At 54.0% G+C, this 27,127-nt stretch overlaps 2 protein-coding genes and 1 long non-coding RNA gene across 3 annotated transcripts in view; 2 read left to right on the top strand and 1 right to left on the bottom strand.

The window, feature by feature from the left end:
* The window catches only part of OGFOD3 (2-oxoglutarate and iron dependent oxygenase domain containing 3), a 38,523-nt gene extending 11,396 nt beyond the window's left edge, over positions 1–27,127 (top strand). The window contains exons 5-9 of the mRNA XM_053571023.1: positions 3,189–3,253; positions 3,816–3,872; positions 4,789–4,942; positions 15,004–15,127; positions 24,852–27,127. Of these exons, the coding sequence (XP_053426998.1) occupies positions 3,189–3,253; positions 3,816–3,872; positions 4,789–4,942; positions 15,004–15,127; positions 24,852–24,988 (537 nt within the window). The 3' untranslated portion in view covers positions 24,989–27,127. The remainder of the gene's footprint in view (positions 1–3,188; positions 3,254–3,815; positions 3,873–4,788; positions 4,943–15,003; positions 15,128–24,851) is intronic.
* Positions 1,063–2,250, top strand: LOC128570194 (FUN14 domain-containing protein 2-like). The gene is made up of 3 exons (XM_053569149.1): positions 1,063–1,124; positions 1,217–1,221; positions 1,336–2,250. The coding sequence occupies exons 1-3, from the start codon at positions 1,063–1,065 to the stop codon at positions 1,812–1,814; spliced, it is 546 nt and encodes a 181-aa protein (XP_053425124.1). The 3' UTR covers positions 1,815–2,250.
* LOC128571280 (uncharacterized) lies at positions 19,197–23,809 on the bottom strand. The gene is made up of 3 exons (XR_008375724.1): positions 23,379–23,809; positions 23,223–23,274; positions 19,197–23,125 (listed from the first exon to the last, which is right to left on the bottom strand). It is a non-coding gene; the product is annotated as an uncharacterized LOC128571280 (long non-coding RNA).

Below are 27,127 nucleotides of genomic sequence, written 5' to 3'. Positions count from 1 at the left end.
GTGGGGAAGATTTGGGAGGAAGAAAAGGGCCACGTGGAAATGGAGGCAGAGATTGGGATGACGCAGCCACAAACCAGGGAACGCCTAGGCCCCAGAAGTTGCAAGAGGCAGGAAGGACCCTCCGGGATCCTGTGGAGGGAGTGCAGCCCTGAGACACCTTGGCTTTGGACTTCTGGCCTCCGGAGCTGTAGGAGAATAGACTTGTGTTGGTTTGAGCCCTGAGTCTCACCAGGCGCTGCACCCCTGTGCTTCCTCGTCCGGGCAGGTGGCCACTGGAACCTTCATTCGTGCTCTGAGGATTCAACTGGATTCAAAGGTGGTTTTCTCAAGATTGTTTTCTTGCTTAGTATAAAGCGCTTTTTTTTTGGACAAGGTCTCACTATGTCACACAGGCTAGAGTGCGGTGGCATCATCACAGGTCACTGCAGCCCCATACTCCTGGGCTCAAGCGATCCTCCTGCCTCAACCTCCCTGGGACTATAGGTGCCCACGACAAAACCCAGCTAATTTTTCTATTTTTAGTAGAGATGGGGTCTTGCTCTTGCTCAGGGTGGTCTCGAACTCCTGAGTTGAAGTGATCCAGCCACCTCGGCCTCCCAAAGTGCTGGGACTACAGCGAGAGCCATGGCACCCAGCTTATATGGAAGTTTTTGAAGATCTATTCCTCTCTGCATATTTGGGTGATCACTTTGAATCTTCAAGGAAGATTAATTTATACACTTTTCTAGAATTTCTAAGTATTTCAATGACTATCTGTATAACATTATTCTACAAACTCTTTTCTCTTGAGTTCTGAAAAAATGAAGTTCCTTTTTTTTGTTTCAGTTTGCTTTAGTTTGGGGGACTATTTACCAAAACCTCTTCTTGCATGGATTCGTCTTTTGCTTTTTCTTCAGTACCCACTTGGGAAGTTATCCAGCACTGAATTAGCAGCTTTAATGCCTTTAAGCTCAGTTAACATTTTTTGATTCCAAATTAAGTTTATATCCCCAAGATAATCACTTCACCTTGAGGAAGGGACAGCTCAATGGTGGCTCCTGGGGGGTCAGAGACAGGGTAAAAATGGTCTGTGCTGGTGGCCACTTCCTCCTAGACGTGGGGAAAGACTTAGACTTAGAGGCGAGGTCAGGGGCAGAACATGCTTCAGCAGTTCCTTACAGAGTTATGACCGGAAGCTGAGGCTGCAGTGAACTGTGATCGCGCCACTGCACTCCAGTCCAGGTGAGAGAGCGAGACCTTGTCTCAAATAGAAGCAAAAGAGGAAAGAAATAACAAGTTATGACCCAGCAATTCCACTGATAGTATTTACCCAAGAGAAATAAGCATACATCATAGATCCTTTGCAATTATCCTCGAGAGACAAGCTCACCAAAATGGCCATGTCTGAGGGAAATTTTGAGTCGCTGGACCTTGCAGAATTTGCTGAAAAGCAGCCATGGTGGTGTAAGCTGTTTGGGCAGGAATCCGGGCCTTCAGCTGAAAAGTATAGTGTGGCAACCCAGCTGTTAATTGGAGGTGTTACTGGATGGTGTACAGAGTTCATATTCCAGAAGGTTGGAAAGTTGGCTGCAACAGCTGTGGGAGGTGGATTTCTTCTTCTTCAGCTTGTAAACCATACCGGGTGTATCAAAGTTGACTGGCAGCGAGTAGAGAAGGACATGAAGGAAGCCAAAGAACAGCTGAAGGTTCGTAAGAGCAACCAGATACCTACCGAAGTCAAGAGCAAAACTGAGGAGGTGGTGTCATTTGTGAAGAAGAATGTTCTAGTGACTGGGGGATTTTTTGGAGGCTTTCTGCTTGGCATGGCATCCTAAGAAGAATGACTTTACTTCCACCGTTGCTGGTTTTTCCACCCAGCAGCCTCTACACTCCATTGTAGGACATCAAGTCTCTCTTCTTCCTCTTCTCCCGTGCCTTCTTCCCTGCCATGGCAATTCTGAATGGCTTCTATAGGCATCTGTTGGTACAAGTTAATACAGCCCTACCTTGAGCTTGGTGGTGGCAGAGAGACAATAGAGACATTAGCTCTCCTCCTAGTACACTCCCCCACTTCACACATCTGTAGGTCAGCAAGAATGTTCCTTGTCCTTCTACACAAGATACTTACCAGAGGCTCGGCACCTGTGACTCAAGTGACTAAGGCACCAGCCACATACACCTGGCGGGTTCGAATCCAGCCTGAGCCCGCCAAATAACAATGACGGTTGCAACCAAAAAATAGCTGGGTGTTGTGGCGGGCGCCTGTAGTCCCAGCTACTTGGGAGGCTGAGGCAAGAGAATCACTTAAGCCCAAGAGTTGGAGGTTGCTGTGAGCTGTGATGACACAGCACTCTACCCAGGGCGACAGCTTGAGACTACTCTGTCTCCAAAAAAAAAAAAAGATACTTACCAGAATATGTTGCAAGATGGTTCACCACAGAGGATGAGTGGATCCTCAAAGGTTGTCTCAAACTATTGATTTGGAAAAGAAATATGCACATAGTTTAGTATGTGCTGCAGGGAAAGGAACTGAATACATTTGCCTTTAAGCATGAAAAAAAAAAAAGAAAGAAGCATATGTCCACATGCACTTGTAACCAGCGTGCACAGAGCTCCTCTGGCAATGCCCACACGACGGCCCACAGGCGGCGAAGCCACACGGGGACACGCCTTGGCAGTAAAGTGGAACGTGGAATCGAAGCACACGGCAACTTGAGTGAAGGGCAGCAGACCAAGAGGGCACACCCTGCTCTTTAGGGCCCATCTGCCTAAAATTCCAAACTCCATAAACTGGTCTCTTATAACAGAGGCAGATCCCAGGGGTGGGGATCACAGAGTACAAGGAAAATTGGGGTGATAGCATGTTATAAGCTTGATGTGATATGGACCCCAAGGTGTGTGCCTGCCCCGGAGGTCCTCAGACTGAGCTAGGAACATCTGGGGTATACTTTTGTTAGTTTTACCTCCACAGAGCCGGGTAGGCAAGATAGAGGAAGTGGGGGATGGTGTCTTGCCCCCCCAGAGCAGACTACAGATGCACTTGAGGAAACATTAGGGCTGTCCTCAGTACATTCAGCTGGAGAGTCAGGAGGTGGTGCATGCCAGGCAGGGCTTTGAGAAAGTCAGGCCCTGGGTGCGAGCAGCATGGTCTTGGTGACCATTCCCCGCGACCATGGCCTTGCAGTTTACTCAACAAATGTCTCTTCCAGGCTTCCATTCTGGACTTGCACTCAGGAGCCCTGTCTGTCGGAAAGCACTTTGTGAACCTGTATAGGTGAGAGGCTGGATGGCGGAAGCCCCCCGGCTGCGCATGAATGCTGAGTGAGCTTCCTGGGGTTTCTTAGCGGTGGACACTGAAGTAGCTGCCTTGGATAGGAGCAGCTTCAGGCCCCAGAAAGCCGCAACGTCCGCCTGAGCCCCTGCTCTGGGCTCATTGCCAAGCTAGAGAACTGCGAGGCAGGGGTGGCACCTTGTTCATGAAGCTTTGGACTGGGCCTGCTGTTATGTTTTTGTGGCTTCTCAGAACCCAGGACCTGCCCCAAGGCCAAGGAAGGGGGCTGGAAGGAGAGGCAGCAAAGGCAGGCAGGCTTGAGGGCACAGGTCGGGCACAGCCCTGGGAGCCCTGGTGCTCCACGCAGAAGCAAAGGGATGCCTCCCTCAGCCCATTTCTGCTGCCTGCTGTCCCTACTCATGATACAGCTGCTGCCAGAGACAGGTTAGCTCTGAGATGACCGGGACTCCAATTTGCTGGTTAGCTTGAGGCGTGACTAAATTTAAAGGAAACAAGGAAAAGATTAATAAAATGTTGCATGTGTTAAAACTTTATTTTTTCCCAGATACTTTGGGGATAAAATACAAAGTATCTTCTCAGAAGAGGACTTCCAGTTATACCGGTGAGTAGGAAAGGGGATGAGAAGGACAGGGTGGACAGGGACGGATAGGACACGCTAGCTTGAGGGCTGGTGCTCTCAAGCGAATTCTCATTGACCAAACTCAAGAAAGTTTGTAAGCCAAAATGTTGTTAGGACATACGTCTCCTCACGGGCAGACTGCGGGATGAGCTGGCTTCTTATTTTGTGGGCACATATAAAGTCAGCTCAGAGAAAACACATAGGACAAAACATTTTTGAGTTTCAGTTGTTTTCGTAAAGGCAATGGCTTTAAAAGTTCTGCTGGACAAGCCCACGTTGAGCTAACGGTGAATGAGCCAGGTGTCCAGGAGACCTGGTAGTGGCCCCTATACCTGGACATCCACCCCTGGGGTGTTCAGACCATCTATGTCACAGCTGCTGCTTCAGGGTACATTGGGGTCCTCGAGGTGAGGGGTCCCTTGACCCCAACACAGATAGACAGTCCACGCCCACCACCCTCTGAGTCCCTGCATCCTCTCCACCCCTACACCCCACATTCCCCAGCCTGCGCCCACAGGCCCCCACTTTCTTGCTGTGTCTGCACAGCTGCACGCTTGATTCACCACATCAGCTTCCACAGTGGTGGTAGATTCCTGTGCCATGCCTGCCCTGGGCACATCCTTCATCTTTCCGCCAGGGCTCTTCACTGCCTGGGACGTGTGACCCAAGGGTGCTCCGCTCTGATGATCCCTGGGTGTCAGGGTCATGGTCACGCCCTCAGGTGTGCCATGTGCCTGCCTGTTCACCTGCTGCCACCCCTGGCCTGTGACTTTCTGCAGGTGCTCAGGGACCCATACAGAATTAGTTCTGTCTCCCCTCTGGGCACAGCCGCCTCCAGTAACCCTCATGTTTCTCCTCTGGGCACGGCTGCCTCTAGTAACCCTTGCATCTTTTGCAGGGATGTGCGGCGGAGGGTACAGCTCACAATTGCTGAGGCTTTTGGCATCAGCTCATCCTCACTATACCTGACGAAGCCCACTTTCTTCTCCCGCATAAACAACACAGAAGCACAGACAGCTCATGATGAGTACTGGCACGCACACGTGGACAAGGCAAGTGTGTGGACACATTGAGTGCAGGGGATGTGGAGGGCAGGGGACGAGGGGGGTGCAGGGCACAAAGTGGGCAGGGGGCAAGGTGGATGCAGGGAATGAGGTGGGCAGGGGGCGAGGTGCACAGGGGATGAGGTGGGCGCAGGGGACAAGGTGGGCGCAGGCGACCAGGAGGCCAGAAGAAGAGGAGGGCACAGGGGACAAGGTGGGCAGTGGACAAGGCGGGGGCAGGGGATGAGGAGGGCACAGCGGGCGAGGAGGGTGCAGGGGACTAAGTGGGCAGGGGATGCAGAGGGCAGGGGACGAGGTGGGCAGTGGACAAGGCGAGTGCAGGGGATGAGGAGGGCACAGCGGACGAGGAGGGTGCAGGAGATGAGGAGGACAGGGGACGAGGTGGGCAGTGGACGAGGCGGGTGCAGGGGATGAGGAGGGCACAGCGGACGAGGAGGGTGCAGGGGACTAAGTGGGCAGGAGATGAGGAGGGTGCAGGGGACGAGTGGGTGTAGAGGGTGAGGCAGGCGCCGGCTCCAAACTGTACCCAGCGAGGGCACGTTCTTCCTCCTCCTCCCACGGTTCATGGCTTCCTACCGGCTACGTTTTAGGGACTTGCAGCCTCTGTGTGCAGTGTTTGCAATTTTAGCATTTTAGGTGTTTTCCTTTCCAAGGCTTTAGGGGGCATTATGAACCTAGTTGATGCAGTTAAGGAAGTAAACTTTGTTCTTCGTGTGATGTCAGTAAGAAAAAGAAGCTGGGTTCTCCCGTGATACAAAAAGCCGGGGGCGGGGGGGTATCCCCATCATGCCTCTGATTTACACCTGGCCTTGATAACTCCTTGGGGACCCTTGTGGGCAGGCAGGTCGTGGCCCTGCAGCACCTCTGTGACTCTCCTGGCCCTGGCCTCCACTTGCTGCTGGAGGCCTCCTGCTGCTCTTTCCATCTTACCTTTTCCTCCCCTGCTCTGCCCTCCCAGCCATCTCAGCGTGGCACCAGGTGGCCTGGCCAGTGTCTTGGAAGCTGGGGAGGAGGCTTCCTGGAGCTGTCGCCTGAGGAATGTGTCTGCGGGTGACTGGCGGCCACTGAGCCTCAACTCAGCTTCATCTTCTGTCTCTTCTAAAGCCGGAAAAGACAATTTAAAGTGAAAAATAACCAGAGAGATGGGCGGCGCCTGTGGCTCAGTCGGTAGGGCGCCGGCCCCATATACCGAGGGTAGCGGGTTCAAACCCGGCCCCGGCTGAACTGCAAACCAAAAAATAGCTGGGCGTTGTGGCGGGTGCCTATAGTCCCAGCTACTCGGGAGGCTGAGGCAAGAGAATCGCTAAAGCCCAGGAGTTGGAGGTTGCTGTGAGCTGTGTGATGCCATGGCACTCTACCGAGAGTGATAAAGTGAGACTCTGTCTCTACAAAAAGAAAAAAAATAAATAAATAACCAGAGAGACCATCTCGGCTCCACTGAGGAGTGGGTCACAACCTAGAGAGTTGGGGTCTCTGCAAGGCTGTGTGCCACAGGGACCGTGGTCACCAGCAGCCTCCAGGGCTCTGGACGCACAGCTGGTTTGCTGCTCTGGCCTGCCATGTCATGTGGTCAGGAGGATGGATGTGGCCCAGTGAGGCCCAGGAGATGGGAGGGGGACAGCACAAGCCCTTTGTCCTTGGTGTGGGTGGTTGGCAAGGATGTGGTTTCTTTTTTTTTTGTAGAGACAGAGTTTCACTTTATTGCCCTCGGTAGAGTGCCGTGGCATCACATGGCTCACAGCAACCTCCAACTCCTGGGCTTAGGCGATTTTCCTGCCTCAGCCTCCCGAGTAGCTGGGACTACAGGCGCCTGCCACAACGCCCGGCTATTTTTTTGTTGCAGTTTGGCTGGGGCTGGGTTTGAACCCGCCACCCTCGGTATATGGGGCCGGCGCCCTGCTCACTGAGCCACAGGTGCCGCCCAAGGATGTGGTTTCTAAGTGGGACATTTCTAGGGACCATGTGTGGTCTCTGAGGCCCATAGAGGAGGCCCGTGTCTTCCCTAGTTTCCCTAAGCAAGGCAGTAAGTTTGCCTCTGAGCACAGCTCTAGCTGCATCCAAGTTTCTGTATTAGTACTTTCATAACCATTCAATTAAATGTCATTAAATTAAATTAAGCCCAGGCATGGTGGCTCATACCAGTAATAACAGCACTCTAGGAGGCTGAGGCAGGAGGATCACCAGAGCTCAGGGGTTCCAGACCATCCTGAGCAAGAACCAAATCCCGTCTCTACTAAAAAAAGAAAAACTAGCCAGGCTTTGTAGCGGGCACCTGTAGTTCCAGCTACTGGGGAGGTTGAGGCAGGAGAATCACTTGAGCCCAGGAGTTTGACGTTGCTGTGAGCTGTGGCGCCAAGACACTCTACTCTGGGTGACAGAGAGAGATTCTGTGTCTGAAAAGAAACATACTTGCTATTCTTCATTGTGATTTCCATTTGACTTGTGGATTATTTAGAAAGTAGAAATTTACTTCAATATGTGGTGATCCTATTGCCTATTTTGAGAGAGAGATGGATCTGCACAGTGGCCGGGTGGTGCACTGGCGATCCTGCATCACCTCAGTGCATCCAGGACAGAGTCAGATGGACCTGCCCAGTGGGCGGGTGGTGCACTGGCGATCCTGCATCACCTCAGTGCATCCAGGACAGAGTCAGATGGATCTGCCCAGTGGGCAGGTGGTGCACTGGCGATCCTGCATCACCTCAGTGCATCCAGGACAGAGTCAGATGGACCTGCCCAGTGGGCGGGTGGTGCACTGGCGATCCTGCATCACCTCAGTGCATCCAGGACAGAGTCAGATGGATCTGCCCAGTGGGCAGGTGGTGCACTGGCGATCCTGCATCACCTCAGTGCATCCAGGACAGAGTCAGATGTATCTGCCCAGTGAGCGGGTGGTGCACTGGCGATCCTGCATCACCTCAGTGCATCCAGGACAGAGACAGATGGATCTGCCCAGTGAGCGGGTGGTGCACTGGCGATCCTGCATCACCTCAGTGCATCCAGGACAGAGTCAGATGTATCTGCCCAGTGAGCGGGTGGTGCACTGGCGATCCTGCATCACCTCAGTGCATCCAGGACAGAGTCAGATGCATCTGCCCAGTGAGCGGGTGGTGCACTGGCCATGCTGCATCACCTCAGTGCATCCAGGACAGAGTCAGATGCATCTGCCCAGTGAGCGGGTGGTGCACTGGCGATCCTGCATCACCTCAGTGCATCCAGGACAGAGTCAGATGGATCTGCCCAGTGGGCGGGTGGTGCACTGGCGATCCTGCATCACCTCAGTGCATCCAGGACAGAGTCAGATGGATCTGCCCAGTGAACGGGTGGTGCACTGGCGATCCTGCATCACCTCAGTGCATCCAGGACAGAGTCAGATGGATCTGCCCAGTGGGCAGGTGGTGCACTGGCAATGCTGCATCACCTCAGTGCATCCAGGACAGAGTCAGATGGATCTGCCCAGTGAGCAGGTGGTGCACTGGCGATCCTGCATCACCTCAGTGCATCCAGGACAGAGTCAGATGATCTGCCCAGTGAGCGGTTGGTGCACTGGCGATCCTGCATCACCTCAGTGCATACAGGACAGAGTCAGATGCATCTGCCCAGTGAGCGGGTGGTGCACTGGCCATGCTGCATCACCTCAGTGCATCCAGGACAGAGTCAGATGGATCTGCCCTGGGGGCAGGTCGTGCACTAGTAATCCTGCATCACCTCAGTGCATTCTCAATGAGAGTCAAACTCCAACTCACCTCTCCACCTAGGATTTGTACTGTGATATCTTGGCAGAGTCTCAGAAGCCCCTGTCTGCCTCCACTTCCTGCTGTAGAGTCCTGAGGCCAGTTGTTCCTTAGCTGTTTGTCTGTTGAGTCTTGCAGAATAGCCAGATGGCCTGAGGAAGGGGCCCAGATGCCAGTGGTGCGGGAGGCCCTCTGCCTCACCTCCTCCCCAGTGCAGAGCAACTGGCAATGCCTTGGATGTGTGGTGTGGAGTCAGCGGTGCTCAGATGCCAGTGTTGTGGGAGGCGCTCTGCCTCACCTCCTCCCCAGTGCAGAGTGACTGGCAATGCCTTGGATGTGTGCTGTGGAGTCAGCGGTGCTCAGATGCCAGTGGTGCGGGAGGCGCTCTGCCTCACCTCCTCCCCAGTGCAGAGCGACTGGCAATGCCTTGGATGTGTGGTGGGGAGTCAGCGGTGCTCAGATGCCAGTGTTGTGGGAGGCGCTCTGCCTCACCTCCTCCCCAGTGCGGAGCGACTGGCAATGCCTTGGATGTGTGGTGGGGAGTCGGCGGTGCTCAGATGCCAGTGTTATGGGAGGCGCTGTGCCTCACCTCCTCCCCAGTGCAGAGCGACTGCCAATGCCTTGGATGTGTGGTGGGGAGTCAGCTCCGATGCCAGTGTTGTGGGAGGCGCTGTGCCTCACCTCCTCCCCAGTGCAGAGCGACTGGCAATGCCTTGGATGTGTGGTGGGGAGTCAGCGGTGCTCAGATGCCAGTGTTATGGTAGGCGCTGTGCCTCACCTCCTCCCCAGTGCAGAGTGACTGGCAATGCCTTGGATGTGTGGTGGGGAGTCAGTGGTGCTCAGATGTTAGTGTTATGGAAGACGCTCTGCCTCACCTCCTCCCCAGTGCAGAGCGACTGGCAATGCCTTCGATGTGTGGTGTGGAGTCAGCGGTGCTCAGATGCCAGTGTTGTGGGAGGCGCTCTGCCTCACCTCCTCCCCAGTGCAGAGTGACTGGCAATGCCTTGGATGTGTGGTGTGGAGTTAGCGGTGCTCAGATGCCAGTGTTGTGGTAGACGCTCTGCCTCACCTCCTCCCCAGTGCAGAGCGACTGGCAATGCCTTGGATGTGTGGTGGGGAGTCAGCGGTGCTCAGATGCCAGTGTTGTGGGAGGCGCTCTGCCTCACCTCCTTCCCAGTGCAGAGTGACTGGCAGTGCCTTGGATGTGTGGTGGAGAGTCAGCCGTGCTCAGATGCCAATGGCGTGGGAGGCACTCTGCCTCACCTCCTCCCCAGTGCAGAGCGACTGGCAATGCCTTGGATGTGTGGTGGGGAGTCAGCGGTGCTCAGATGCCAGTGTTGTGGTAGGCGCTCTGCCCCACCTCCTCCCCAGTGCAGAGCGACTGGCAATGCCTTGGATGTGTAGTGGGGAGTCAGCGGTGCTCAGATGCCAGTGTTGTGGGAGGCGCTCTGCCTCACCTCCTTCCCAGTGCAGAGTGACTGGCAATGCCTTGGATGTGTGGTGGGGAGTCAGCCGTGCTCAGATGCCAGTGGCGTGGGAGGCACTCTGCCTCACCTCCTCCCCAGTGTGGAGCGACTAGCAATGCCTTGGATTTGTGGTGGGGAGTCACCCACCCACTGCCCAGATGGCAGTGCAGGGGAGGAAGCAATGTGGGGGAAGGGCCGGCTGAGGGCCTTTGTCCTTCAAACGGTGTGGTCCACACAGCGTGTGGCCTGTGTCATGTTCCCCTTGGGTAGGCAGAGGGGCTGCCTCGCAGTTTTGTGTGCTTGGAGGGTCACCTGGTGTTTCTTTGGAGCGCAGCACCCTTCACCTTGCCCTGGCTCCACACACAGAATGTGGCCGCCTTGCACATTAAGAAGACCCTGGGACCCAGGCTCAGCAGTGATGTCTCATGCCCCAAAGCCTGAGTCTTTGGATGCCATTTTTATGTTTTTGAGGGTTTTTTTGAGACAGAGTCTCACTATGTTGCCCTCAGTAGAGTGCTGTGGTGTCACAGCTCATAGCAAACTCTTGGGCTTAAGCAGTTCTCTTGCCTCAGCTGGGACTACAGGCACCCACCACAAGGCCCAGCTATTTTTTGTTGTTTTTGTAGTCATCGTTGTTTAGCAGTCCCAGGCCAGGTTTGAACCCACCAGCCCTGGTGTATGTGGCTGGCGCCCTAACCACTAAGCAATGGGCGCCGAATCTGCCATTTTAATTTGTTGGACAGCTGCTGAGTCCTACAAGCTAAGGCAGAGCCGGAGAGGCAGGCTCATAGTTCCCTATTACCAGCTCCGTGCCAGAAGGAGACCACTTTCCCCCATGCAGCTCTCAGTCCTCAGCATGAATGGCTGTGGACTCTGAAGGTTAATTTTGCACATCCCACATCTGTCGCTTCCCACCACCCACACAGTCCCCATGAGAACTCCCCTTGGCAAGGTGACTGCACTGTCTCAGAGCAGAGTTGCCTCCCACATCTTTGTACCATAAGACACAGACTCTGACCCTCATGGTGTGGATGGGTGTGTGCCCCTGGTACACTGGCTGACCGGCAGTGGACGTGCTCCGGGGACACTTGGGGCTCTACAGCACCGAAGTCTTTCTTTCCTGGGGAGCTCGGCTCTGGAGTCACCCTGCTCCCACCTGGTCTGTGTGTTCCTAGTGCTGGGAAAGCCACAGCCATGGTTCTACCACTTGCTGTTCCCTTCAATGTGACTCTCTCCGCGTGCAACCTCTCAGTTAGATGTCAGCCCGCCCTGTCCACGGCATCCTGCTCACCCTTTCAGTGACAGCGGGCTCCTCTGTTACCCACATGAGCCCAGGCCACCCCACCCACCTCACCTTCCACTGATGCCCCACAACTTCTGGACTTCCTGAGTAGGGCAGGGTGAGGACTGGGGGAAAGGGCTTTGCAAATACACAAATGCCCAGGCAATGTCCGGGCAAAGTTAATGAAGAGACTGTTGTGGTTCGCTTTTCTCTTACACTATTTATCAAATCTTTTGGAGACATTTGTTGAAGATACAACCTTGGGAGGAGTTTCACGTTCAGCTACATTGTGCAGACTTTTCACTCTTGTTAAGAATATAATCCTTAAAGAGCTGAAAGGGTCTAGAGAAGCCCTCCCTGGTCCAAAGGAGCTTCCACACATCCCAGACTCCTGGCTTCTGGAGCTGTGGGCTCTAGAGCTTACTCAGTAATGGACAGGCCAGGTGTAGCCATAGTCTTTTCCTTTTTCCTGCAGAGACACTTGACTGGTCTCTCTCTGTTTTGGGGAGAGCTGCACCCGCTAGCCGGCTGATAGGATGTACAGAGACTTCACCTTTTCCAAGTCCACAGCCAGGGAGGCCTTCATCTCAGAGACGCCAGAGGGAACAGAGGTTGGGTGACTCCTGGAAGAGAGAGCAGTGCTGGGTGTCCTGGGTGACAGGACATCTGTTTCCCAGGGCCTGCTACACAGGCCCTTGCTACACAGGGGCCATAGGGGCCTCTGCCAAGGTAAAGCCAGGAGAAAGTGGCATGGGAGTGTGGGAGGCAGTGGATGCAGAAAGGACCCGAAGGCCCGCACCTGTCTCTCTGCCAGGCTTGGTGGCAGGCAGGGAATGCTGTCCACCCTTAAACACCTGTTTCCCTCCTGTGCTGGGCTCCAAGGTCACTGCTCAGGAGGCCCGGTGGAGTTAGAAGTCATGAAGACTATCCATAGCCTGTGGCCTCCTGTAAAAATCTAGACCCAGAGCCTCTATTAGCTTTGCTACAAGCGGCTGATGGCAGGAAGTGCCTCTCCTGCTAGGTGCTGGTAGGTCCCAGCACCTCAACAGTGCAGTCAGAAGCTGCATGTCAGCCCAGGGCGGCTATGAGCAGCTTCCACATCTGGCCTGCTCAGCACAGCACATGCTTGTTCTCCCACAGGGCAGAAGTCTGGATTGGGATGTCATCAGGCTGGTTCCTCCTTATGGGTTTGGGAAGAATCTGTTCCAGGCCCCTGTCTGGCCTCTGGTGGTGCTGGCAATCCTTGGTGTCCCTGTCTTGTCGTGCTCACCCCGATCCCTGCCTCTGTCTTCACGTGGCCTTCTTTCCTCAGTCTCCCTGTCCTTTCCCTTCTAAGGACACCAGTCAAGGGATCCGGGGCCCACCCTAAGTCCAGCATGATCTCAAGATCTTTAATTACATCCACAAAGAGCCAATTCCCAAACGTCACCCTGGCAGTACACAGGGTATGGACTGGGGCCCCTGTGTCACCTTCACTCTGCTTTGTCTCTTCTGCCCCTGAGCTGGGGGTGGGGCAGGCCAAAGACATGTTTAGTCCACACACACACATTTAGGGCTCCCTTTCCCAGCTCTCCTGGGGATTCCCCCATACTCTCTGGCTCCCAAGGCACCCTTTCCTATTCTTTCTGCTAGAGCATACTCTGTGTGACCTGGGACCACCCTCAAGATGAAGCAGCAAGAGAAGAGAGAGGAAAAATAAAGAGACCCCACAGCCTTTGGCCAGCAGGGCCCATGCTCCATTTCTCTAGCTGAGAGTCTTGCAGGGGCCCCTGTGTCCATGGCACCAGGCTGTAGCTTTGGGGCTATGGCTAGGAGATGGTCTCCCCCCTCTCTCCAACCTCTGCTGGAAATAGAGGCTCCCACAGCACTGTGCTGCCCATACCCGGGTGTGGCCCCTGCACTGGGCCCACGCCCATGGAACTCAGGTCACCATTCCTGGGCTGGCTGTAGTCTGGCCGGCTGCCGCTGCTGCCTCTGCAGTGTGTGCAGCCTCCAGAGGCTGCTGCTGTGGTCTGTCTCAGCTCACTCTGTCTTGGTCTCTGCTATTTGGCATTAAGATAGGCAACAAGAAAAATAAAGGAACCCAAAGGTTTGAGAATACTTTTAAACACCTCCTTTTGGGAGGGCTGTGAGTGGGCAGCGGGCGGCATGGGCAGTGCCTTGCTGGAGAACCATGTCCTTTCTAACAGCTGTGGCAGCCGTGCAGGGAGGGAGTCCCCTTCTTTTCTATGCTTACACTCACTCCATCTCACCTGCACAAGCAGCCTCATTAGGAAGGGTGAGGGATGTGGCTTCTCCTTGGCCCACGTTATTCCTAACTTCTGCTGTGGCCCTAGACTGATCTCGTATGTTTTTCAGGAAGCAGAGCAGCAGTATCTGAAGATTTGTGTTTTTCTTTCTTTTGAGACAGAGTCTCACTATGACACCCTTGGTAGAGTGCCGTGGCATCACAGCTTACAGCAACCTCCAACTCCTGGGCTTAAGCGATTCTCTTGCCTCAGCCTCCCAAGTAGCTGGGACTACCCGGCTATTTTGTTGTTGTTGCTGTTGTCATTGTTTTGCAGCCCAGACCAGGTTCCAACCTGCCAGCCTAGGTGTATGTGTCCGGCTCCCTACCCACTGAGCTATAGGTGCCGAGCCAGATTTGTGTTTTTCTGACTAGCAAAGACATTTGCTTCAGTGAAACAGAACTGTGTAAGGCCTAGGGGCAATTTTCACGCTGTACGTGGGGGCAGCTATCTGGCTATGAGGTCCGCCAGCATGCTTCAGCTTACGTGTGATTGTTTTGAAGAAGCCAATGCAACCTACAGAGTTTAAAAGTGAAAAACTTACAAAAAGGTGAACAGCTGTGTGCGTCTCCCACCCTTCCCAGCAGCCCCTCCCCAGCAGGTAGCCCGGCGGGTGGCCCACAAGGGTGGGGGAGAACAGGGTGGCCCAGACATGGAGTGAGTGGGGTCAGCAGTCACTGGGCACGCTCATTGTGTGTGACCCACTACAGCAGGCCCTGGAGGAGTCACCTTCATGGAGACAGAGGAACAGTGAAAGGATCAGGGCGTGTTCTGTGGAGCAGCTTCAGGGGAAGGGGGGTAAGTAGCGGCTGCATAGTGATGTGGGTGTGCCTCATGCCCCTGAGCTGTGCTTAAAAATGGTTCAGATGGTGAATTTTATGTTGTATTTTACCACACATGGCTTTTAAGAATGTGTGTGATTGTCCCACATCTGAGGAAATAAGCAAAACCACCTCACTACTGCTCCTGATCCCCTTGTGCTGACAGTGAAGGCTGAGGTGCCTGTGGACGCTGCGGCCGGCACTGTGGGAACCAGCCCAGTGTCCTCCCTGCCCACACACACAACCTTTGCAGAACATTCACAGTGGCTCGGACATTTTGCTGCAGGGGAAATCCTAGGAAAGGCTCACAAGGTTGTGGGCTCAACCGGCTTCTCTGAGGGTGTGACGGAGCCAACCCTTCTCTAGAGATAAGGAGCACACCAAGCCTTATGTGAGGGCCTTGCTCCTCCAGGGCGTCAGGACAGTCTGACCCACTCCCTCCTGGCCTTACCCCACAGGTGACCTACGGCTCCTTTGACTACACCTCGCTGCTATACCTCTCCGACTACCAGGAGGACTTTGGCGGAGGGCGGTTTGTGTTCATGGAGGAGGGAGCCAACAGGACGGTGGAGCCCAGAGCAGGTAGGCGGAGTGGCCAGCAGGGCTTAGAGTGGGAGGTGGTCCACAGACCGCTGTGGGCGAGGGATGGGTCCCACTCAGCGCTGCTGTGTCGTGGCTGCCAGCTTGGTGTCAGCTCGGGGATGAGTGTCTACTGGGTCCACGACTGGTCCCAACACCCAGGAGGCTGGTGTCTGTGGCCCATGTTACCACTGGCCCCAGAGCCTGCCTGCCCGCCTGCGGGGTGTGTGTCACCCTGGTAGTGTGGGGGTCCAACCCGTACCCCCCCTGGAGTGCTCCCCTGCCAATCCCCTTCTCAGAGGGACTGAGCCAACTAAGATTAGACAGTGCCCCCCTAAGGTCAGTATTTGGACACCCTCGTTGAACTGAGGATGATAACTGTGTGCCCAGGGTGCCAGCTTTGGCCCCTGTGTCCCTGGGTCTTATGGTGCCCGGTGAGCGTTTGCTGAGCAGATAAATCATCCTGTCCCATAAGCCCAGGTCCTGGCAGGTATTTGGGGCTAGGGGATCCCTGTTGTGGCCTTCTGAACCTCAGCCCATGCCCTGGTCCAGGCAACCCCACACAGTTCAGCACCATTTACCTGCTGGGGTGTCTGCCTTGGCCCCACAGTGTTGTCATCACTGCCGAGTGGCCCCTGGGCGCAGTGTTCTCCTTGGCTGGTAACAGCTTGGCCAGACCAGAGGGCTGTGTGTGGGTTGGGATTGAGGCCCCTGCAGGCCAGTGGCCACAGTGGTAGAGTTGACTTGGTTTCTAGCTTTACCTGCTGAGACGTAAACACAGCCAGTGGTGTGCCCCTGATACCAGCATCCCTCTTAGCCCATTTTTGGGGCACATTCAAAATAAAGCCATGAAAAGGATAAGCATGTGTTATATTTTATAAATGTGGTAAAATTCATACATGTCCCCGAATTCATGATTTGTTCATCTGTGGAAACAGCTCCGTGGGCTCTGCACCTCCACGAGGCGCGGGCTCCTTTGTGTGAGATGGGTCCCCACCCACACCTTCCACCCAGCCAGCCCATGTGAGTTCATGGCTTTCTTCCCTTGGACACCAACAAAACTGATCAGACTGTGGGAAGAAGGAAATTCTGAGCCCAGGCTCCTACCCCATGGACGACCATTCATGTAGTCACAAGACAAACCTCAGCCTGGCACAGCAGCCCAGGCCAGTGGTCTTGGCGCTTTGGGAGGCTGAGATGGGAGGGTTGTGTGAGCCCAAGGGCTGAGGTTGCAGCAGCTGTAATGCACCACTGTGCTCAGAAGTGCAGGTGGGGAGGTCATCTCTGGAGCACATTGACATTTTCGCAGGCATGATTGTCATGCTGAGAAGAGAGTGGACAGCCTTCCTGGGCAAAGAGGTGAGGAGAGAACCGTCGTTTCCTCACACTGCAGGTGGCTGTGCAGCCGGAGGCTTGGCTGCCTAGCACTCCTGCCCCCAAGTGGGGAAGGGCCTCCCTCTGCTCTGCAGGGAACGTGGTTTGAGTGGGAGCCTTTACAGAGTCATTCTGTAGTGAGCAGAGTTCTCAGGTGACTTAAGTGGGGTGACCAAGCAAGCCTGGCACAGGGGGCTAGAGGAGGCTGCGAAGGTGTTTCCCTTTTGACCATGTGGCTCATAGCTGCATGTGCGTGAAGTTGCCAGCAGATACAAGACAGGGATAGATCCCAAGGCAGGTTGAGACTTTTCCTTACAGAGAAACTTTATGGAGAAAGGTACAGAGTCCTATGTTTATGAGTCCCTAAGACCATGCTTAGGTCCAGCAATTTACCGTGAGGATTTATAGAACTCAGCAAAGTTGTTAGACATAGTTAGTTTATCACAGTGAAAGGAAATGGGTTAAAATCTGCCAAGGGAAGAGGCCCGTGAGGTGGAGTCCAGGGCAGACCAAGCACGACCTTCCAGTTGTCACATCCTGGAGTTGTACCGACAGCCCCAATTCTCCCATGTGGTATCGTGTGACATAGACATGCAGCAGCATGTGACACTGGCAGGGACCACCTATGTGGGTGACCCAGTCTGCAGCCTCTCTGGAGCTAGAGCTGATACCATGTGGCCAAGATCCTGTCACATCTCACTGTTGGTGTGGACCGTCTGATGCTCTGTCTGGCAGAACCTACCAAGGCTCACAGGTCATTCCTGGGAGCTAGGGCCTTTCTTTTTTTTTTTTTTTTGTAGAGACAGAGTCTCACTTTATGGCCCTCGGTAGAGTGCTATGGCATCACACAGCTCACAGCAACCTCCAACTCCTGGGCTTAAGTGATTCTCTTGCCTCAGCCTCCCGAGTAGCTGGGACTACAGACGCCCGCCACAACGCCCGGCTATTTTTTTGGTTGCAGTTTGGCCATGGCCGGGTTTGAACCCACCACCCTCGGTATATGGGGCCGGCACCTTACCAACTGAGCCACAGGCGCCGCCCGCTAGGGCCTTTCTTTAGAGCACTCAGAGTGGCCAGCCCAGGCCTGCTGAGCCGCTCCTCCCCAGCACGGTCCCTGCCACGTGTCCCAGCGCAGCTCTGTTTCCTATTGACATCTCATGGGTTCTAAGATGTAGCGACCAAGTGCCAGGGGAGCTTCTGGTGCTGAGGCTGGAGTCACATGTCACATGGGGACCCTTGCTGCCCATGAGGACAAAGGTGTGCAAGATTCCAAAAATGGGGATCATTTCACACATGTGGCTCCTCAGCTGCTGCCCTACACCCTGCTGTGAGGGTAGGGACAACTGTCCTTTACTGAAGATAGTAAAAAGCCAAAAAGCTCATGTTTCTGAGTTCTGAATATTTCAGGTTTTCAGAGCCAGGTGAGTGGTGTTGTCCCAGGCACCTGGGCACCCTCAGCACAAATGCCCCTAGGCTAGTGTGCTGGTGGTAGCCTTGATGGGCAAGTGACCTGTGCTTGCTGCCACTTGGGCAGATGACGACACTCTCCCAACTGCTGATAACATAGTTCCAGTGGCCAATGTCCTGCCCTTCAGTTCTGCCAGGGCACTTCTATAGCATCAACCCTCACTTTAGTTGCTGTGGACTTCTCGGCTGTCAAAGCTGGTGGAAATCTTACTCGCTGGTTCAGTAAATGTAAAAGAAGCCTGGGTTAGCCTTTTATCTAAGAGTTAGCACCTGTGACATTAACTTGTGCTCAGCAGAGCGTCACTCTCTCTGTAGGCCCCCAGAGAGCCCAGCCTGCGGTGTCAGGCAGGGTGCTCAGTGGCCGCAGCGTGTCAGGTGGGAGAAGTTGTATCCCAGCAGTACAAACGTCCTGCCTTTTGTTTGCGGTCCCATAGGCACTTGAGTCCCCATGGCTCTCCTTTCTCTGCAGAGACATCAGCGTTTGGCCCCATTGGGGTCTCAGCAAGGTCCATCCCACAGACAAAGGGACAGAAAGTCACTTTGCTTGAAGTCGAGATACAGTTGGAAGAAAACACTAGCTTTTCTGGACTCTGAAAGCTCCTCCTTTCTCCCTCTGCTGCCCCTCTGGGTCACCAGTCATGGTGTTTGTCCAGAAAGTTGTAGTCTCCCTCTACCAAAGTTGAGCCCTTTGAACTCACTCTCGGCCTGGCTGGACGAGAAGGCCTGGCTTGGCTTCTGCCCCACAGCTCCTCTGCTAGGCAAAGCTGCCCCAGATAATTGTGGCCACGTCTTTGGATGCTAGTTTTCACTCCTCTTGCTTAGATCTACATGAGAGGGTTGCCAGGTCCTGAGACAGGGCTATGCTTGCCCTGGTACGGAGTGCCAACCTGTAGCTATTATTGTACATCTTCAGAGGTCAGAATCTTTTGCCTTAAATTTAAGTCATCCAGGTGGTAGAGTAGTTATCTGTTACTGGGTAACAAATCACTCCAAAACTTACTGTCTGAATATAGCCAACATCCTTTCCTTCCTGGTTTCTGTGGGTCAGGAGCCTGGACGTGGCTTAGTAGCCCCTATGCTAAGGGCCTCGCCTGCAGCTCCATGAAGGTGTTGGCCAGGCTGCTGTCACCTCAGGCCAGGCAGGGTGGACCTGCTTCCAGCCTTTGCTCATGGTTGGGGCAGGATTTGGTGCCCTGTAGGCTGTTTGCTTGAGGCCTCCCGAGGTTCCTCAATACGTGGGCCTGTCCACAGGGCAGCTCATGGCACAGCCGGCTGCAAGGAGAGTGTGGGTGTGCCGGGAGGATGGTCTTTCATAACCTCATCTTGGGAGGGACTGCCCATCACATCCAGTATATTCAGCTCATTGGAAGGGAGTCACTAGGCCCAGGCCACACCGGGAGGGATTACTCAGGGTCATGGGGCCATCTCAGAGGCTGCCTGCTGCAGGTGGAGCCCTTGGCATTTCTCTGCTGAGCACTTGCCCATGTGCCCCTTTAACATCTGAGCATCTTCTTTTGGAAAGTGTCATCCATGGCTAGCCTGCGTTTCAGGTGGTCTGTCCTCTTGTGTGCAAAGTTCTTTATACAGTCTGCACAAAAGTCCTTTGCTGTGTATGTGCTTTGCATGTATTATTTCCCAGAGTATGGCTTGCCTTTTCATTTTCTTAACTGTGCCTTCTGAAGAGAAAAACACCTGTGAATTTTAGTGAAGTAGAATGTACTCATTTTTCATGCTTTTGGATCCTGCCTAAGAAATCTTTGCCTGCCCTGAGATTGTAGAGATTTTTCTTCTACATTTATTTCTAGAGACTTTATGGTTTTAGCTTTTATGTTTATGCCTCTGATCAATTTTGAAATGCTGTGGATGTCTGGTGTGAGGGGAGGGGTCAGTGTTGCTGTGTTGCATGTGAAGATCCGGTGCTTCCAACGTTATTTGTTGGAGAGACCATCTTCCCTTGTCAGGGATCCTGAGGCCTTTGTCAGAAACCCACAGACCATGTCTGTGGTTCTGTGTCTGGACCTTGACCTCTGTGGACACCATGGCTCTGCAGGTCCCCCATGGGCTCCACACCGCAGCTTAATTAAGTCTTGGAAATAGGTGGTCAGTCTTCCTTGTTCTTATTCAAAATTGTTTTGGCTGCATTTCCTTATAAACTTTGCAATCAGCTCATTCATTTCTATAAAATGCCTGAAGGGACTTTGTTTTGGGTTGTGCTGAATCTACCGAGTGATCAGAATAAATGCCAAAGTATGTGATTCCCCTCCTTAGCAGATGTGAAACCCCTGAGTATGCCATTCTGGTTATGGCAGCCAACTTTGTGGTTTCGTTGTCATATATTTTACTTCTAAATATGTTATAAACCCCACCTTATGCTGTGGTGTTATCATTTTTTCCTTATTTAACTTGTATGTAAATTAACAAGAAGAGATACACAAGTGTTTCATATTTTCCCAGTTGTTCATCATTTCTTTCCTCTAGATCCAGGTTTTCAGCTGGAATCATTTCCCTCTAGCTTTTAGCATTTCTTTTTCTTTCTTTTTTTTTTTTTGAGACAGAGTCTCACTATGTCACTCCTCGGTAGAGTGCTGTGGTGTCACAGCTCACAGCTACCTCAAACTCTTGGGCTTAAGTGATTCTCTTGTCTCAGCCTCCCAAGCAGCTGGGACTACAGGTACCTGCCACAAGGCCCGGCTATTTTTTGGTTGCGGTTGTCATTATTGTTTAGCTGGCCTGGGCCGGGTTCGAACCTGCCAGCCTTGGTGTATGTGGCCAGTGCTGTAACTACTGTACTATGGGCCCTGAGCTGCTTTTAACATTTTAGCATTTCTTGTAGCACAAGTCAGCTGGCAATGATTTTTCTGAAAAATGCCCTTATTTCATCTTTTTTAAAAGGGCTATTTCCACAGCATATGAAATTCTGGGTTGATAGGATTTTTCCTTTCAGCCCTTTAAAAATGTCATTTATGGCCAGGCATGGTGGCTCATGCCTGTAATCCCAGCACTCTGGGAGGACGAGGCAGGTGCATTGCTGAACTCACAGGTTCAAGACCAGCCTGAGCAAGAATGAGACCCGATATCTAAAAATAGCCTGGTGTTGTGGCGGGCACCTGTAGTCCCAGCTACTCAGGAGGCTGAGGCAAGAGAATTGCTTGAGCCCAGGAGTTTCAGGTTTCTGTGAGCTATGATGCCACAGCACTTTACCCGGGGAGACAAAATGAAACTCTTGTCTCAAAAAATAATAATTAAAATAATAATAAAATAAAAATGTCATGTATGTATTCCGGTGTCTGCAGTTTCTGCTGGGAGGTCAGCTGTTGGGTCACCATCCCTTGTATGTGATGAGCTTTTTTTTCTCTGACTTTCTCATCCCCTTGGCTTGACCATGACGTGCCCACATTTGGATTTATTTGTCTTGATCTTGCGTACAGTTTGCTTAGCTTATTGGCTGTGAAAGATCTAGTCATTTCTCTTGTATGTGGTCTCTTTCTGTCCCACTCCCAATCTCACGTCCCTATGAGGCTGGAGTGGCCCAGAGGTGGGCGACTCCGTTCTGTCCTGCAAATCATGAGGCTCAGTCACCCTCCATCCTCCTCTCTGCTCAGTGGTGCCCCTGTAGCAGGGTTGCAGAAGCCCCTGTGTCACCTTGAGTAGAGTGCCGTGGCATCATACCTCACAACAACCTCAAACTCTAGGGTTTAAGCGATTCTCTTGCCTCAGCCTCCCAAGTAGCTGGGACTAGAGGCACCTGCCACAACGCCCGGCTATTTTTGTTGTTGTTGCAATTGTAATTATTGTTTAGCTGGCCCAGGCCAGGTTTGAACCTGCCAGCCTCGGTGTATGTGGCCGGTGTCCTACCCACTGAGCTACAAGTGCTGAGCCGGGACCCCTGCTCTTACTGGATGTTGGCAGACACTTGAGAGTGGTGAGTGTCTGCAGTGGGCAGAGGGAGGTGGAGGGCCCTGCTGTGCATGGTCAGGTCGCCTGCCGATTCTGTGTCTCGGGTTTGATTGACACTGGAAAAAACATTAAACTCAGGCCAGGCCTGGTGGCTCACAGTGGTAGTCCAACCACTTTGGGAAGCTGTGGCGGGAGGGTTGTTTGAGCCTAGGCGTTGGAGGCTGCAGTGAGCTGTGATGATGCCACTTCTCCCCAGTATGGGTGACGGACTGAGACTGTACCTCAAAAAAAGATTAAAAATAAGCTCAGAAAGTGTTATGACGCCAGATTACCCTGTGAAGACTGTTTCCTTGGTATCTGGAGGTGGCATGACTGGTCCAGCCGCCTTGTCTGTGTTCCGAGAGTCTGAGGGGCTTTACTGGGAGGCTGCTGTTGTGCTCACATGACTTTTCCTGCTGTTAAGTTTCTAGGCAGAGTGCTCCTCTGTGGACAACTAGAAGGCTGTGTGCCACTGGGAAGGAGTTTTAGGAAGATTTAGAGTCAAGTTACAGATGTGGAAAGAGGAAATCCAGTCTCCAACAGTTAACTTTGGAGGGAAATGAAACTGTCCTGGATGTCCGGCGCCGGGCAGATTGGCAGGGCCCTCCGCATTCCTCACTCAGGTTGGGGTGTTTCACAGGGACATTCACCATAAAAGGGCTGTGGTGATGCGGGCAGGGCTGGTCCGGCAGTAAAGCAGATAAACACGGCTTCTCCTGACAAAGACATGTGGAAGAACTCTACTCCCAGACGTCTCAGCCTTGGTCATGAGGGCTGCTGGACGCGTCTTCCTCTGCTATCCCACCTGAAGGGAGCCAGCCAAGTGCTGGCTGCTGGATGTTTTGCCTGGACTTGCTGTTGCTGATCCTTGTCAGGGCCCCCGAGGATCTCGTTGTTGTTCTCAGAACGTGATAGAAACAATACCCTAAAATGCCAGACCTAGAGGAGGAGGTTGGTCCAGAGCCGGGGGTGAGGGCATGGGGTTGGGGGGAAAATGGCTCGTGGGGCACTATAGCCACACAGCCTCATCCCAGGCTTGTGGCTCCTTCCCGTCGGTTGATGTCCAGCTCTGCTGGGTCTGTGTCCTGGCTCCTCCCAGCAGTCCCCACAGTGGGCGACTTCTCTGCTGTGTTGGTTGGTTGTGATGCTGTCAGCCTGTTGAGACCTCTGAAGGCCCTGTCTGGGTGTGGCCCGTGGGTGTGGCTCATTGTCACTTCCTCTCCCCTTCTGTCTGGGTGTGGCACGTGGGTGTAGCTCATCATCACTTCCTCTCACCTCTGGGTGTGGCCCAATGGTGTAACTCTGTCATCAATCCTCTCACCTTCCATCTGGGTGTGGCTCATGGGTGTGACTCTGTCATCACTTCCTCTCACCTTCTATCTGGGTGTGGCCCATGGGTGTGACTCCACCATCACTTCCTCTCACCTTCCATCTGGGTGTGGCCCGTGGGTGTGACTCCACCATCACTTCCTCTCACCTTCCATCTGGGTGTGGCCCGTGGGTGTGACTCCACCATCACTTCCTCTCACCTTCCCTCTGGGTGTGGCCCTGTGGGTGTGACTCCACCATCACTTCCTCTCACCTTCCATCTGGGTGTGGCCCGTGGGTGTGACTCCGTCATCACTTCCTCTCACCTTCCCTCTGGGTGTGGCCCGTGGGTGTGACTCCACCATCACTTCCTCTCACCTTCCCTCTGGGTGTGGCCCTGTGGGTGTGACTCCACCATCACTTCCTCTCACCTTCCATCTGGGTGTGGCCCGTGGGTGTGACTCCGTCATCACTTCCTCTCACCTTCCATCTTGGTGTGGCCCGTGGGTGTGACTCCATCTTCACTTCCTCTCACCTTCCCTCTGGGTGTGGCCCTGTGGGTGTGACTCCACCATCACTTCCTCTCACCTTCCATCTGGGTGTGGCCCGTGGGTGTGACTCCATCTTCACTTCCTCTCACCTTCCCTCTGGGTGTGGCCCTGTGGGTGTGACTCCACCATCACTTCCTCTCACCTTCCATCTGGGTGTGGCCCGTGGGTGTGACTCCACCATCACTTCCTCTCACCTTCCCTCTGGGTGTGGCCCTGTGGGTGTGACTCCACCATCACTTCCTCTCACTTTCCCTCTGGGTGTGGCCCTGTGGGTGTGACTCCACCATCACTTCCTCTCACTTTCCCTCTGGGTGTGGCCCGTGGGTGTGGCTCCATCTTCACTTCCTCTCACCTTCCCTCTGGGTGTGGCCCTGTGGGTGTGACTCCACCATCACTTCCTCTCACCTTCCCTCTGGGTGTGGCCCTGTGGGTGTGACTCCACCATCACTTCCTCTCACCTTCCCTCTGGGTGTGGCCCTGTGGGTGTGACTCCACCATCACTTCCTCTCACCTTCCCTCTGGGTGTGGCCCTGTGGGTGTGACTCCACCATCACTTCCTCTCACCTTCCATCTGGGTGTGGCCCTGTGGGTGTGACTCCACCATCACTTCCTCTCACCTTCCCTCTGGGTGTGGCCCTGTGGGTGTGACTCCACCATCACTTCCTCTCACCTTCCATCTGGGTGTGGCCCGTGGGTGTGGCTCCATCTTCACTTCCTCTCACCTTCCCTCTGGGTGTGGCCCTGTGGGTGTGACTCCACCATCACTTCCTCTCACCTTCTGTCTGGGTGTCGCTCCATCGTCACTTCCTCTCACCTTCTGTCTGGGTGTGGCCCTGGGATGTGGCTCCATCGTCACTTCCTCTCACCTTCTGTCTGGGTGTGGCCCTGGGATGTGGCTCCATCATCACTTCCTCTCACCTTCCGTCTGGGTGTGGCCTCATCTGGGGTGTGGCTCCATCATCACTTCCTCTCACCTTCTGTCTGGGTGTGGCCCTGTGGGTGTGGCTCCATCATCACTTCCTCTCACCTTCCATCTGGGTGTGGCCCCATGGTGTGGCTTCACCTTCACTTCCTCTCACCTTCTCTCCCAGGTCGAGTCTCCTTTTTTACCTCAGGGTCCGAGAATCTGCACCGAGTTGAGAAAGTCCGCTGGGGCACCCGCTACGCCATCACCATTGCTTTCAGCTGCAACCCTGACCATGGCATCGCGGACCCAGTGTTCCCATAGCTGCGCAGATTGGCAGAGGACCCTGTTGCTGGAGCCTTTGTGCTTACACTGAATCCATGCCCCGTCCCTCCCGTCTCACTCGTCTCCACTGCACAGAGTGCCTTATGGATAATCCGGATTTTGATTTGCTAATGTTTTAATCTTTTCATGTGTGAGTAAATTAGGAGAGCTGCCACTCGTGTTTGCTTTGCTGCGCTTTTGTCGTGGGAGCCCCGCCTGTCAGGAAAGGAAGGAGCTGAGCAGAGATTCCTATCTGCCGACAGAGGACTGGTTTGCCTGGGCCTAGAAACCAACCTGGCCCACGAAGACCAAATGAAGCATCAGCAGACTCTGGGCAGGGACAGCACAGGTGTGGGCAGTGGCTTCTGCTCTGGGACTCGGAGTCAGCAAACCAAGATTGCTCTGGAGCCAGTTCCAGTGAATGGGTGGCTCTGGGGTAGGGGTGGCTGTGCTGGGTTCCAGGTGGGGACAAACATCTGCTGTCCCCACAGCTCTGAGTCTGCACCCCCAGCCAGCCCGATAACTTCCTGGGCGGGATGGGCACAGCCAGAGTCCCTGATGACCAGAATCCAAGGTGACCCCACCAAGGAGGCCCTCAGTGTCACTGTCCTCAGCTCCCATGGGCCTCCTGCCCAGCCATTGCTCTGTCTAGGAGGTGCTACAGAGGAGGGTACACCTCCATCAGCCCGGCTTCCACCAGGGTCTGGTGTGGTCTCACAGCCACTCCAGAAGTGACTATCCTGGGGTTGGGCATCATCCCCGGAAAAGCCGGAACCAGACTCTGCAGCTCCCTGGACCAGCATTCAGGACTAGGGACTGGTCTCCCTGGCCAGGCTTTGCAGTTCCCTGGACCAGAATTCAGGGCTAGGGACTGGTCTCCCTGGCCAGGCTCTGCAGCTCCCTGGACTAGCATTCAGGGCTAGGGACTGGTCTCCCTGGCCAGGCTTTGCAGTTCCCTGGACCAGAATTCAGGGCTAGGGACTGGTCTCCCTGGCCAGGCTCTGCAGCTCCCTGGACCAGCATTCAGGGCTAGGGACTGGTCTCCCTGGCCAGGCTCTGCAGCTCCCTGGACCAGCATTCAGGGCTAGGGACTGGTCTCCCTGGCCAGGCTCTGAGCTCCTTGGACCAGCATTCAGGGCTGGGGACTGGTCTCCCTGTGGCCACAGCGCTGCTGTGGGGGAGAATCTGCGCTGACCCCTGGGAATGACCAGACATAATGATGGCTGAGGCTCGACAAGGCCCCTCCTGTACCGGGCATCCTCCCAGGGCCATAGGGGCCACCAGTCCGTGTTCCCCACGCAGGGCCAATGTGGAAGGTGCTCCTGTTTCTGGCAGGCTCCTCCTTGGTCAGGGCTGTGGGCTGTGGGAGGTGGGGCAGGAGCATCAAGGGCCTGTGTCCTTCTACAGCTTCCTGGTTGGGACACTGGAGTAAGGGTCACATTTCTAAATGAGACTTTGGTGGATCTGGGAGGGATGAGGCTCCTCTCAGGGCCACTGCTTCGTGGATGCCTGCTGGCATAGGCAGGGTCCTCCGTCCTGTGCTGGGGAGCTGTGCTTCCCATCTTGGCTTCCAAAGGGTCCTGTGGTCATGGTGGGGATGGATAGAAAGAGCTGCATGGAACAGGATTTTGTTCTGTCCCTGGAGTCCCCTGAATGCCTGTGTCACTTCATGGGCACCTCACTGCATCTAAGGGACAAATGCATTTAGGAAAGCAGGTGTAAGGTTGGCTGTGGGTCAAAATGCTTTTGAAAGAAGCAAGTTATTTGTTTGGTTTTCATTCTTTGCTGCTCATACCATTCTTGATAATCACAGAGGGGTCTGGACAAAGACATAAACACGTTTGGCAAAAGCAAGAATGTCCTTCTCCTGAAGTGGAAAAAATGCGTGTGTGGCTATGAAAGTGAGCCCTGACACCCAGGCTGCACCCAGGGGAGCTTGTGAACCCTGAGGACCGGCCCACCTGGTGTGGGCAGGTGTGAAATTGTTCCAGGAGCTATGTGCGTCATTAGCTCTGCTGGAAGATGCCGATAAAGTTTGGGTGACTGTCTTGGGGAGAAACTGGAGTCAGGAGTGTTCTTTGATGAATGATTTATTTTTGAAATTTATTTTTAAAATAAAAGTGATTTGTTTAAATCAAA

The sequence above is a fragment of the Nycticebus coucang genome, chromosome 18 (assembly GCF_027406575.1).
Source record: "Nycticebus coucang isolate mNycCou1 chromosome 18, mNycCou1.pri, whole genome shotgun sequence".
Taxonomy (NCBI): Eukaryota; Metazoa; Chordata; class Mammalia; order Primates; family Lorisidae; genus Nycticebus; species Nycticebus coucang.
This window is presented reverse-complemented; position numbering and strand designations above follow the sequence as displayed.